The following is a 12,648-nucleotide window of genomic DNA, read 5'->3' on the forward strand; positions in this document are numbered from 1 at the left end:
TAATTTTCTAATTTCTGAGTTGTTGAGCATTTTGTCCTTTCTGTGTACCTGCAGCAGCAAAAGTCGAAGTCAAGCTGTTATGTAATGGTGTTTGCCCGGGTCCCCAGCAGACTGGGCCTGTGTTTGAATGACAGTGAGTAAGAAAGAGGCTTTTTTTTGTGTGTGGTGGCAATTGCATTTGGCAGAGAGCTACCTGCTCCACTCCTGTCCCTTTTAAACTCTGTGCTTGAGAGAGGCTTGGTTGGTCTTTAACAGTGATGCTGCAATTCCAGATTTTTGTGTCACCTTGCACAGTACAGTTCATTGGGAAGTCAGTGGTCTCCCCAGAGCAGTGGTGGAAGCCCTGTCCTACCAGTGACTAAAACTGGGTTGGGTGAAGGAGTGCTGTGATGAAGCCAGGCTGTGTCAGGCAGTTGGCTGCATTCACCTGCCCTAGGGCTATGAAGAAGTGTGTGTGGCTGACCTGGCTGCTGTGACCAGCTGTCAGAAAGCTCCAGCCTCCATCGGTGGGGAGCTGCAGCGTGCCTGAAATGGAATTTGTTTGGAAAAAGCGTTCAGATAATCTGGTGAAGGCTTCTACAAGTTGGTGTAGGTGTTGGGAAGTGGATGGGTGGCCCTTCCTTGATGTCTGGACCCGCATTTTCCTGTGTCAGGAGGAGTCCTTTGAGTCACAAATTGCTTCAAAAACCTTGGCCTTGCACTGGAAGGACAATTATTTGTTACGTAGCTGAACACATCTCAGTTTTCAACACGCCATCCTGCAGGCCTGGATGGTACCAAATAGCTCCTGGCATAAGATAGTGTTGAGGCAGGACTTTTAGCTCTGAAGTTTAACAATCGTGATGGTGTTTCTTTCTCCTGCAGAAGCACAGGCATGCCTTCTCCTCTTTCTCCAATGCCCTCTCCTGCTGGTTCTGTGAGTTCTCAGCCAGGATCAAATGCCAGCAACTGCAGTGGGAACAGCATTGTCTCTGCAGTCACTGTCCCCTGTAATATCCCAAATGTCACCTCTTCCTACGTCAACATCACTTCCTATATCCTCTATGCTTATGATACTTGGGAAAAGGCCGATGCACTGGCCAGGAAGAACACAGGTAAGTTTTTGCCCTCTGTCTTTTCGGTCACATGTGTGGTGGTTATGTGTATGTACTTGCTTCAATCCTAACGCTCAGTGTAGCAAACGCCGAAAGATCAAAGCATCATGCATGTTGAAGCAGACAGCTGTGGCACATTGTCAGGTTATTGGCAGAGATACCTGGTGGTGATAAATTGAGGAGAGTTCCAATTCAAGGGTTGTCTTGGCCCCCTCAGAGGTCCTTAAGCGCTAAGGGGTGAGGGTATCAAGTTCAGGGAACCAGCCAACTTGCTTCATGCTAACATGAGAAGCATAAGGGGGTTTTGCAGTTTGTTTGTCCCTTGGGGGCACTTAGCTTTTCTGAGTTGGTTCCCCTTCTTTAAAAACAGGTTTTTGGCCTGTAGGCTTGTGTTTTAGTTGGTTTGTCAAGCTTGCAGGTATCTTGGCCTTGAAAACATTGAAGCTGGCTTCTCTCCATAACAGAGAAGCTGAGCAGCTCTTGCACTGGAGTTCTGGCTAGGCATGTGACCAGTATTTGCCATTAGGATTTCCTAAAATTGCTGCTACTTTTTTGATTTTACAATTTTGTTGTTAAAAGCATTGTGTTCTCCTGTGGTGCAAGCAGTGGTGAATAAGCAAAAGCCCTAGAGTGGGTGCAGTTCAGTCTGTAACCTGCCATCTTACGTGGCATTTCTCATAAAACCCAAATTTTTGTGCGTTACTGTGGGCGACAGGATGTATTGCTACTGTCTGCTGGCAAACTGGCAAAAGAAAATAATCACCATGAGCCTGACTGAATTGTGTGAGGGCTGTAAAATTCCTCACACTGAGGCAGTTGCTGAAATTCAAAAGGCTTTGCAAGTCCCCTTTGAAGAGAGTAACTTCAGTTGCTGGGTGTCCCCTGAGCAAATCTGTGCTCGCAGCAGCAATGCATGTGTAGTATTTTGGGTTATATTATCCACAGGCTGTCACTAAGAAGGACAAAACCTGCTCTCTGTTGCTGCTTTAGTGGAGGGGAATGATGACTGAGGTAGTAAATACTCCCAGGGGAGTGGATCTGTGCAGGATAAGAGTAAACACTCCTGTGGGCTTGGCAGTTGTTGCTGCTGTTCAGGATGGTGGAGGTGTTTCAGAACTGGAGCTTGTTGATACTCAGTGTAAAGTGCAGATGCTCAGAATACAGAGAGTGAGTACATAAAAAAAAAAAAAAAAAAGGCCACCTTTTATGCAATTCATAGGGAATAAGAGGAGGAGGAAAGAGAAGTGGCCTTCAAATATCCCTTAAACCAGGAAGTTGAAAAGGAGTGGAAAGAGATTGGTTGTAACTGATGTTAGAGGCACCTGTGCAGAGCTGAAGCACTTTCTGGCGGGTGCTTCCAGTGCAGCACCCAGCTCCTTGCCATCATTCAGAGCAGTGCTGTTGATCACGAGGCTGTGACAGGTTGTTTTTGAGCCTCTGAGCTCCCACAGTGAGGACAAGCTGCGGTGGCATGCGTGCGTGTGAAGTCCCTCTCATTTCACACGGTGCTTTGGTCACAGATCAGATTATTTTCTGTTTGCTCAGGCAACTCCTGGACTCCTTGTCTCTGCTTACAGCTCTTCTGTTCCCCGTGGAGGGAATTGATACCCATTTTGCAAACCAAAGCAGGAAAACGAGGGGAAATGTGTTCTCAGTTTCTGAAATGGAAAGTATTAGAATGAAAGCATTGTGTTCCCTGCTTCTGAAGAATTCCTTGCACAGCCAAGCAGAAATTTCCAGCCTCCAGGTTCAATCTTTGTGTGTCAGAAAGGAGAGCTGAGAATGGCCAGTTCCTGACAAGGAACCTGGCAACACGGTGGAGGCTGGAGGCCCTGAGGGACTGGGTTGAGCCCATGTTGCATGAAGGCAGGTCAGGCAGGAATGTCTTGAAAAGTTGAAAGGGAATAGGTGTGAGCATTTCCCACACCTGGCTGTTGCTTGCACAGGAACCTCCTGGCAGGTCCAGATCTACTGCAAAAGCCATCTCCTGCTGGGCAGGAGGATGTTGGTGGTAGGAGAGGAGGGCTCTCTTCAATCTGCCTGATGCCCAGCTGTGAGCAACCCCAATCAGAGCTGTACTGCCTGGCCAGCTGGACAGATTTTGAAACCTGTTCAGCTGAGAAATCCTGATGTCTCCAAGGTCTGAGGATGGGTGAAGCCAAGGGACCAGCCCGGTGACAGTGGTGTGTGCTGCCAGGCACCACTCAGAATGTGGCCGGTTTAAAACCTGGGGGCGTCACGCGGTAGGGACTGGGATGTGAACACCCAAACTCCTGCCCACCTACCATGGCCTCTCGGTGTCCTTTCAAAGCCAGAGCCCGGGGAGGCGGTTCAGTGTGAGTGCGTTTCCCTCCCACAGGCCGGGCCCTCTGTGCTTGTGACGCTGCCCGGCCTGTGTCTATCGCTGAGCTCTCTGCGTTAAGGATGTGTTTAAGGGGACCTGCCGACTGACAGGGTGCTGCTGCTGCTCCTCGCTGCCCCCTTGCCTGTCAGATGGGCCTGTGGTGTGAAACCAACCAAATGTTTTCTCTCTCCCTCCCCTTTTTCCAGAGTTTTTTGCTGAACTCAGCACAGCGACGTGCGCTCTGGCGCTGAACAGTAACATGACCGAAGTGGTACACTACGCTAGACAGGGTTTACAGTGGCTGAGACTGGAAATAAATACGCCTTAACTGGTGCTCAAGGTGCTTAAGTACCTTGAACTTATTTGCACTTTTGAAGCCTCAGAAACAGTCTGACTTGTTGAAATATTGGATAAAAAGCACCTGCAAGGGAAAACAAATCGAGGTGGAAGGAATCTGGTTACACTGGAAAAAACTTTGAACTGTGTTTTTAAGGCAATGCTTTGCTGCCTTGAAAAAGAAGAGGTGGAGGGAAGCCTCAGTGTTGATGGCACCTTCCTTTAAAACGACAAAGTGCAATGAATTGTCTGAATGGCTCAATGTATTGATGGTCTATAAACATTTCTATTATGAATAACCAGCAGGACAATAATCACACATGAAGAAGTGCCGACAAGAAGGAAATATGCCTCCAGAGGTTCTTATGCAACACCCCCCAGCCTGCAACAGTCATGTGCCGAGAAGACATGTCAAGGAAGTGTTTTTGCCAGCACAGATGCAATCTTTGGTGTCTTTGTTTCTCAGATGGCAAGTAGCAACCTCATCAGCACTGAACAGCGTTATGTTACAGTAAAAACAGCAAAGTGGTCTGCCTTGCCTGCTTTCCAACCTCACCCTCTTGCATTTGTCAGCCAGCTGCTGTCCTGAGGATCGGGGGAAGTCACTGCCTTTGGTGCTGCAAGTTCACTTTTTAAGTCATCGCTGCTTTGGTGGTCCTCCTTGCCACGCACTCACGCACACAGTGCCCTGAGCTCTTGAACTCTGTTACTTAGGGTCTTGATTGGCTTAAGCCTTGTAAGTCAAACACAGTTGGATTGGCAAAATGACCAGGTGTGGTTGGGAACAGCTCTGCCTTTCTTCTGTGGTGGAGGGATGTCACTCACCCTTGAGGACTCCTCGTCCGGTTGCTTTTTATTGTTTTGGTGGGTGGGGGTGGGTAGCTGTACTGTGTCACTGTGATTGACATTGTTGAGTCGGAGAGCAAACCTGGGGAGGAATTGCTTCTGTTTAAGGAGGGACTAAGTGGCTGAATGTGGAACATAAGCCAAATTTTGCGTTTGGATATTTGCCTGCACCTGTTGCTGGTCTCGGTGAATATCTAAGAGCAGGATTTGGTACCGAAAGAGGGCATTCTCATGTGAGAGGTCATTCATGTGCTCTTTCTCAACCAAACTACAGGATGGGCCCAGCAACTTATAAATCTGTCAAGGGAACAGAAAAGGGAATAATTAGCTGTTTGCAAGCGTTTTTTTTCCTTGTCAGAAGCTACGTTTTTGAAACTGTGATTTTGCAGGTGACAGTAGCAGTGAAGGCAGCATCTGTGGCGTTGGTGTGTTCAGTAAGACGACATCCTTCTCCACCCGAAGATTTCCTGTTGTGTGACAGCAGCGTCCTGCTGTCCTCATATCTAATAGTGTGCCTTAGCCCTCTGGTCTCCTCTCACATCCCTTGCCCTATCTCTGACAGACCCATGGGAGTGGTAAAGAGAAGGGTCATACCCCAAAATAATAGTGCTTACAGCAAAGAATTAGCTCGCTCTTCCGCATAATTTCAGGATGGAGGAACAGGTCTGTGTGCCTACAGCACTACCCCCTCTGTAAAATATCTGCTCGTGGTTTTTGAGGCTCACAAAAATGAGCAGTAAATAAATATCAGCAAAAGGTCTGCATTTCCGAAAGTGGTTTCTGTAGAAATGGCCCTGGCCACAGAGAAGCCCGGAGTCCTCTTGCCTCTGAGAAGAGCTGGCAGGAGCACACTGGGGGCTCTGCCCTTGTCCTGAGCACAAGGGAGCTCTCCTCCCGCCTTCTCTGGTGGCGCAGGACTGCCAGGATTCTGCATCTTCAAGGGATGGTCCTTTTACATTCGCTTTATTAAAAGCCTTAGTGCATTTCAGGGATAAGCTGTCCTAACTAGTGGGAGGAAGGTCTGTGTCCCCCGCTCCCTTCTTTACCTATTGGACTTCACTTGTGCTTCTTCTCCCTGGAGGAGCAACTGCTCTGAGTAAGCCAGGGACAAAGAAAGGATCAGCATTAACTGTTTTGTTCTCAGGGAGCATGGGGATGGCCAGCCAGCCTGAAAGCTTGGCATGTACTTTGGAGCTCAGTTCCAGACTAGTGAGTTGATGCTGCCTTCTGACTTTGTCTTCAAACAAAGTTATTTTTAGGATCACCGGGTGAGAAAGAGGAAGAAAGCTTTAGTGAACCCAAAAACCGCAGTGGGAGTCTGCAAGAACTGCAGCAGAATGTTAGGAGTAAGTGTAAGGTGAAGCAGGGACACGTGTTGCCCCCATACTTTAATTTTGTGAACATCCATCTCCCTCCTTGCTGCCAGGCCAGGTTCTTGTTGGAGAGCTGCTTGCTCACAGCTTGCCTGCTCTGGGGGGACCTTTGCCTGCCACAACCCAGGAAGCGCAGGGCACGTGGCTGCTGCTGGCCTGCGCCCAGCTCCCTGCCACCCACGTGTGCCCTGTGGACACTTTGCTGCCCAGGTTGTGGTCATCTGTTGCCCTCTTCCTAGGAAAGCTCAGGCAAGCAAAGTTGGTAAGAAGACACCCAGTGCGGGCGGATGAACCACTGGCGTTTGCTGCTTTACGGTTGGGCTGCTCTCGCTCCCAGGGCAAACTCTCATGGGCTTCAAAACAAGATCACGGGCAGTTGGTGACGTGGGCACGCGCAGGTCTGTTTGGGGGCTCTCATTTCAAAAGCCATCTGTGGAAGTATCGCTGCTGAGCTATGTAGCAGGAAGCTGTGTTCTGTTTCAGGTCACGGAGAAGACTGTTTAATAATAGGTAATTTTAAAAAAGCCATTGTATTTCAACCTTGAGCCCAGGTCAAAGACCTGCAGAGAGTTAGGAAAGATGCTCATTGTTTTCAGTTGGACCTGTCCAGGCCTTAAAAAAAAAAAAAAGGAAAACAAAAAACAAAACAAGAAAAACCTCAAACCAAAACATGACAGTGGGGGAAATAGCATTTGCCATTAGGAAACAAAACCACGAATCCCAGGAAAAACAGAGGTGTTGATTGAGTCCCAGGAGAGGAGGCATCTCTGGTGGTGAAGCAGCATCACTTCCATACAATATTTATTTATAAGAAATAAAGTGTTGAAATTGTCAAATGATCTATTTTTACAATGCCGTTTATTTAATAGTTGAAAACCTGACCTACATGGAGGTAGAGAGCTCTTCTGTAACTGAAAGTCAAAGTCTGACTGCAATGCCCTTTGGTTTTGATTTTGTCCTCTCCCCTCCTTATTTAGTTCCCATTATAAATCTGTACATCTTAAACTTATTTTGGGGACATATGTCCCTCTTGTAAATAACTTTCTGCCTTGTGTGTGATGGAGTTTGAGATGAATCATTCATATGGGGGAAATAAACAATAAATGAAGTAGCCTATTTGTTATGAGCTGTGTACTCAGCTTCTTGTAGAGAAATTGGAATTTTTCCCTGTGAATGGTCTTAGTGTTTCCCCTCTGAATGAAGTTTAAGTATGAATTTCTGTACAAGAAGTCCATTTCAATTGCTCCCCTGTTTATAACCACTGATCTTTTCCTTTAGGAACAACAATGGGTGCAAATCTAGATGCTCAGAGTGGCAGGAGGGTCACAGCTCGTGACATTTGTCTCCTCCCAAAATGGATTCTGGGAAGGCTGTGCTGGGGTCAGGCACTGCCGGCTAGCAGTGCCTGGCTCCCTGTGCTTGCTGACAGCAAAATCTCACATGAGGTCGTTTCCTGCAGCTGAACAAGTTAACTTACAAGGAGGGGGAGGCGCAGAGATGGTGGTTGGCGCGTCCCGCTCCGCATTTGCCACAAAGGTGTCGCGGGGCTCGGTTCTGGGACGAGAGTCTGCTCAGGTCTAGTTCATGGCTGCGTTTCCGAAGTGCTGTGAGGAGGATTTCCCTCAGGGAATCCCGCAGGATTTCATTTCCCACGGTAGCTCTGCTTCTCATTGGTTGTGCAAGGTGATCTCTTTGCAGTGTGGCCTTATACTTCTTGTTTGGGGCTTTTCCCACTTCTTGTTTTATGTTGGGCAATGTAACTGTTCCTTGGAAGAATTATTTTTGCATTTATGCACTATTGTGATATAATTGTGTGTAATTCAGGTCCTTTCTGCAACAGGGATTGCACCTGAGATGTTTGCTAATAAGAGGTGTGGTTTTCTAACGTACTGTGTAAATTGTAGAAGTTACTGAAATCTGTTTTAATACCCACTAGCTACGTTGCTGTTACAGATGCCTATAGAAATGTACGCTTCTTTTGGGGTCAGTGCACTTTTTCACTGCATGCTTCAAATCCCAATGGCAAAATTGGTATTGACATAGGAATGAAAGGAAAAAATATTTAGTTAGTAAAAAAATTGAAATGTGGAATTTCCTCAGATGAGTATCTGGTGGGATTTTTAGCTACAGACTAGGCAGGAGGAGCTTGGTGGTGCATTTGGTCGTGCGAGGTAGGACTGGGGCTCAGTTCACTGCCATCAGTTAGTGTTTCAAGTGGTCTGGAAGCAGGTGGGCCCCGGGTGGGTTGCAAGATGCATGGAGGGTAAGGGAAGAGAATGGGAAGAGTTTGTGGCTGTGGCCATGCACATGTGAGTTAAACGTGTCTGGATTTTGTTCTGGTGTCGGCAGGGTGCGAGGGATGGGTGGACACGAGCTGTCCTGTCTGCTGGCTGGGGGGGAGCTGCTTTTCCTGGGCCACTCATGTCCTCTCTCCCACCATTTCCTTTCCCCTTGCACCCCAAAAGGTGCATTTTCCCCATTCCTTGCTTGGAATTAGGATAAGTTTTGGAGGTGGGATGGGGATAGGGAGCGGAGGGAGAGATGCAGAGGAAGGAGGTGCAATGTGCCAGCAGGGAGGTCATCCAAAAGCCAGGGAGGGAGAAGGGGGAGCAGGAGGCCCTGGGGATGCAGCAGTCAACCGCCCTCCTTGGCTTTCTGCCCAGGGCAGCACCCCTCCCGCGGGCTAAACCAGCCCAAAATATTTTGGGGTTGTTTTTCAATAATATTTTTTATTGTTTTTTGTTTATTTATTGAGCCTTTATTGACCAAACCTAATTTTGCAACTGTGTTTAATTTATTTTGAGATTTGTTATACATTATAGATGAGCTTGCTTTTCTCTCTTCGGCTTGACTTACCCTTTTCAAAGACAAATGTTATTTTTGGCAAAACAGCTGTGTTGAAGTTGATTGCAGTTTCTCAGCTCTATGCTGCTCTCCAAACACTAAAACAGCCTGTTGGCAGACCGTGCTTTCTTTATATTAATTGCACTTTTAGTAACCCCTGACACTACCTTAAACCAATGGTGTTCCTGGGCTGTTATCAGAATTTCTGAGTGTGTTTCTGTAAACTTCGTGCCTCTGAAAGGAGGACTTGTGTGTGTTACAACAGCAGCATGCGATTGCTGCTGGCTCGCGATGTGTTTTGTCAGGGTACAGGGTTCCTGGAATTTCCACTGGGCTTTTCCCCTCTCCTACTCAGTATTGCCAAGGTTAAGGTTTTCTTTGGGTCCAGCATTTCATATTGCAGCAATACAGCAATGTTGTCCGCTTCTATTGAGCCAGCAAAATGGCATCCCAACTGATAACTTTTTTCTGTTCTCTTTCCATATTTGAAGGCACGTATCGGCCCAGATGTGGTCTGTGGCAGCTGAAAGGTATTTCTGAAAGTTGCTCCAACCTGTGCAACTTTGTGCTTGTTCCACATGAGGTGCACCAGGCTCTGAACTTGCTTGGGAGCTCTCCTCACTGTTCAGAGAAGAGCTAGTTAGGATTTGGGCTCAGACTTTTGCTTTCTCTCGTTTTTCCAGAGGGCCCTGGGGAACAGAGTTGAGCAAGATGCAATCTGCAAATCAGGGCAGCAGCTGAAGTTTTGGTGGGTGGCGTCTGCGTTGCCACATGAACACGTGCAGTAGTGCCCTGGGTGCCAGCAGGGCTCTGTGTTGTCAGGTCTCCAGGCAGCACATGAATTGTGGCACGCTGGTCAAACCACTGCCCATCTTTTCAGTTGCCAACCACCCTGTCCTCACATTTCTGGGTCATTTCTGAGATTTCTATTTCAACTGTTATCATACAGGGTTGTGGTTTTTTTTTTCTTTTTTTCACACTGCTTTCCTCATCATCTTAGAGAGTAAATAACATCCACAATTCTCAGTGAAAATGTCCTTAAAAAGTAATTGTCAGGTTTCCTGAACATGGAACTTTGGTCTTAAGTCTGTGAAATGGTCCTCATCTCGTGGGGTGTGAGGCACCAGTCCTCCCTCTCACAGAAGCTCTTCGCGTGCCGGGACACAGCAGCGGCCTGGGCACGGGAGATGCGCGATGTCTTAACCTCCATGGAGAAATGAGGATGCCAAACCTCTTGCAAAACAGAGTCTTCAGTGGGAAAAGATGTGCAAATAAGTGAGGGGACTGATGTGTTTGACTTCAGCACTGAAGCCGCGCTCTGAGGCTTCTGTGAATTGGAACTAGCTGCCTTTTATAGTCCTTGAAAAAGACAAAAATCAAATCTGTGATACAGCTTAAAAAATTAAAAAAGAAAAAAAAAAAACTCCAAGGAAATTATGCCACAGATCTTTGTCTTCTGTACTGAGGATGAATTGCTGTGTGTGTGTGTGTGTGTGTGTGTGTGTGTATATATATATATATATATGAAAAATTAAAATATGAATTTTGACTTGCTTGTCTTCAAGTTCTTCATATGAAAGAGACATTGGTCAAAATTATAAAGATGAAATGATATCCAGCTGCCTGGGAGTGGGAATTTCTTGTTTTGCTGCTCTGAAGCCAAGTTGTCTCGCTCTCCCCTGTGCTCCACTCACACACAGTTGCACAAGCACAGCCCCTGGGTGCAGCTTTGCTGGGAGCCGAGGAATGATGTGGCCTTGCAACGCGTGATTGTGCCGCGCATCTTCCTTAGTGCATGGCTGAATTTCTTGAAATATTCAACAGTGCGACCTTGCCACTGTCTTCACCTTGTTGCCACCTTTTGAGGGAAGATATCAAAATGGTGCATCTCAAGTATTTTAACCCTCAAGTTTTTTAACCTTCAAGTTTGAAATTCAGGTGTCCATCCCGATGAGACATTGATGCTGGGATTCATTGGTAAGTACTACTTCAGCAAAATATTCCAGCATGTTTCCAAATCCCATTTATTTTGCTTGAGACTGGGGCATGTTTTACTGGGCCAAGTGTCCTCAGGAGCTCTGGATAGCTGGTATGTATTTATTTCCTTTGATCCTCTCTCCTTATGACTATAATGCTGCCTCTAAAAAGAGTTAGTCTTCTGTTCTACTGGTTTGTTTTGTCTGACAGCTTTGACCTTCTTTCAGCAGAGAAAACTTTAATTAAGGGCAGTAAATAGCCTTCTGCTAAAAACCAGTGATCAGCGGGTGTGAATCGGCCCCACGCACATGCTGAGTCTCAGCCTGACCCAAGCTGTTGGAAATGACAGCGCCTGGCTAATGACCCCGACAGGGCCGCAGTCTTTACAGAGCCAGGCTTTCATTTTTTCCCTTCTGCTAGGCTCTGTTGGCACAGCTTCAAGCAGTGTCGGTGCCATGGTGAAACAGGTTTCATCTGAAATGATCCAACCTTTAATGGTTGGACTAGATGATCTTCAAGGTCTTTTCCAACCTGGATGATTCTGTGATGCTGTGAAAGCAGCTGTGCGTGCAGATGGTGCAAGTGGGAAAAGAATGTGTGGAGCGGAGGGACCGGCCCTTGGGCGAGCGTGGAGTTGATGATCTTTGGTGGTAATTAAGTAAGATGGGTTATGGTGAGCTGACCTAGGGGTGCTCCAGCAGCCCATGTCAGGTAGGGAATGATTAAAAACAAGGAATCCAGCTGGGGGGAAGCAGAGGGGCTGGGGAAGGAAAGGCGAGAGGGAGGTATGGCTGGTTCCTGGCAGTGAAAGGAAGACCTTGAGAACCAGACGACAGTGGCGAGAGCAGCTCAGGTGTCCACTGAGGACGGGAAACAAGAAGGGCTGTGTGGTTCCGCTCTTCCATTCCTGTCCTGCATTGACCAAGATTTTTGTCTGCAGAGCTGGCAGCCACTCGTACAAAACTAAAGGGAGAAGCGGGAGGAGAAAGTTGCCATGTGGCATAGCGTGCGATGACAGTGTGACATCGAAACGCAACGGCACGGGGAGCTGTCACATGCTGTTTGTGTCAGCGGGCGGCCGCTCAGCCGCAGAGCTCACTTGCACTGTGACAGGACAGCACGTAGATTTGCAATTCCTTTCTCCCAGCAGCCCATGGGCTGTCTTGCGCTGTCCTATTAGTCTTCTTTCTTGGAAAATGTATGCAGGGGAAGATAAGTGGCTTGTGATTCTTGGCCTGAGTTAAGTCTTACTCGCCAAGCAAATGAAGACACAAAAATGTTTCTCATCGGCTACGTAACCAGAGCCAAGCCTCGCTGCCACTCCCAGGCAGGAACAGCTATAGCTGCATAGTTGCCTGCTTAGAGTATTAATTTCCAGGACCACTAATTCAATAAGCATCAGAGAAATCCTCCTGTGGGGCGCTGCCAGGTAGCAGGGGCGCTTCAGAAGCTGGGCGGGCAGCCGTAGTCATGGGTGCATGTTCTTCGCCACAGCCCAGCGCACACGTGTCATCTTCTCTCCGCCGGGATGCGCCGAACATAGGTTGTGTGCGCTCCTCGAAACATCGAGTCACCCATTTGGTGGCAAACTTAAGGCAAGTATGTGTTTGCATGGGCTTTTTGCTTGAAGGGATGGAACACGACAACCCCAGCAGACCAGATGAGTCAAATGGCAGGAATTACGTAGCTGCCTGTTGACTTCTTTTTTTGTTTGTGTGCTGGAACAGCTTTAAAATGAAACTGTTTGGAATCCAAGGAATTGCATTAAAATGCTGTGAAGTGGCAGCATCACCAACCATGCTGACAGAGCCAGGAAAGAATTAAAAATACAAGT

General features: G+C 47.5%; 2 protein-coding genes across 3 annotated transcripts in view; both read left to right on the forward strand.

The window, feature by feature from the left end:
* LOC113479575 (AF4/FMR2 family member 1-like) overlaps window positions 1-10,239 on the forward strand; it is a 112,684-nt gene extending 102,445 nt beyond the window's left edge. Inside the window, exons 20-21 of one of the 2 annotated variants that reach the window (XM_026847730.1) lie at window positions 858-1,094; window positions 3,645-10,239. In XM_026847730.1, the coding sequence (XP_026703531.1) occupies window positions 858-1,094; window positions 3,645-3,766 (359 nt within the window). In that variant the 3' untranslated portion in view covers window positions 3,767-10,239. Of the gene's footprint in view, window positions 1-838; window positions 1,095-3,644 lie in introns of those variants that run through there. The other variant, XM_026847728.1, reaches the window with a different exon arrangement.
* The window catches only part of LOC113479585 (AF4/FMR2 family member 1-like), a 320,468-nt gene that overhangs the window by 2,710 nt on the left and 305,110 nt on the right, over window positions 1-12,648 (forward strand). The window lies entirely within an intron of this gene.

The sequence above is a fragment of the Athene cunicularia genome (genome assembly GCF_003259725.1).
Source record: "Athene cunicularia isolate RWA chromosome 4 unlocalized genomic scaffold, athCun1 chr4_part2, whole genome shotgun sequence".
NCBI classification, from domain to species: domain Eukaryota; kingdom Metazoa; phylum Chordata; class Aves; order Strigiformes; family Strigidae; genus Athene; species Athene cunicularia.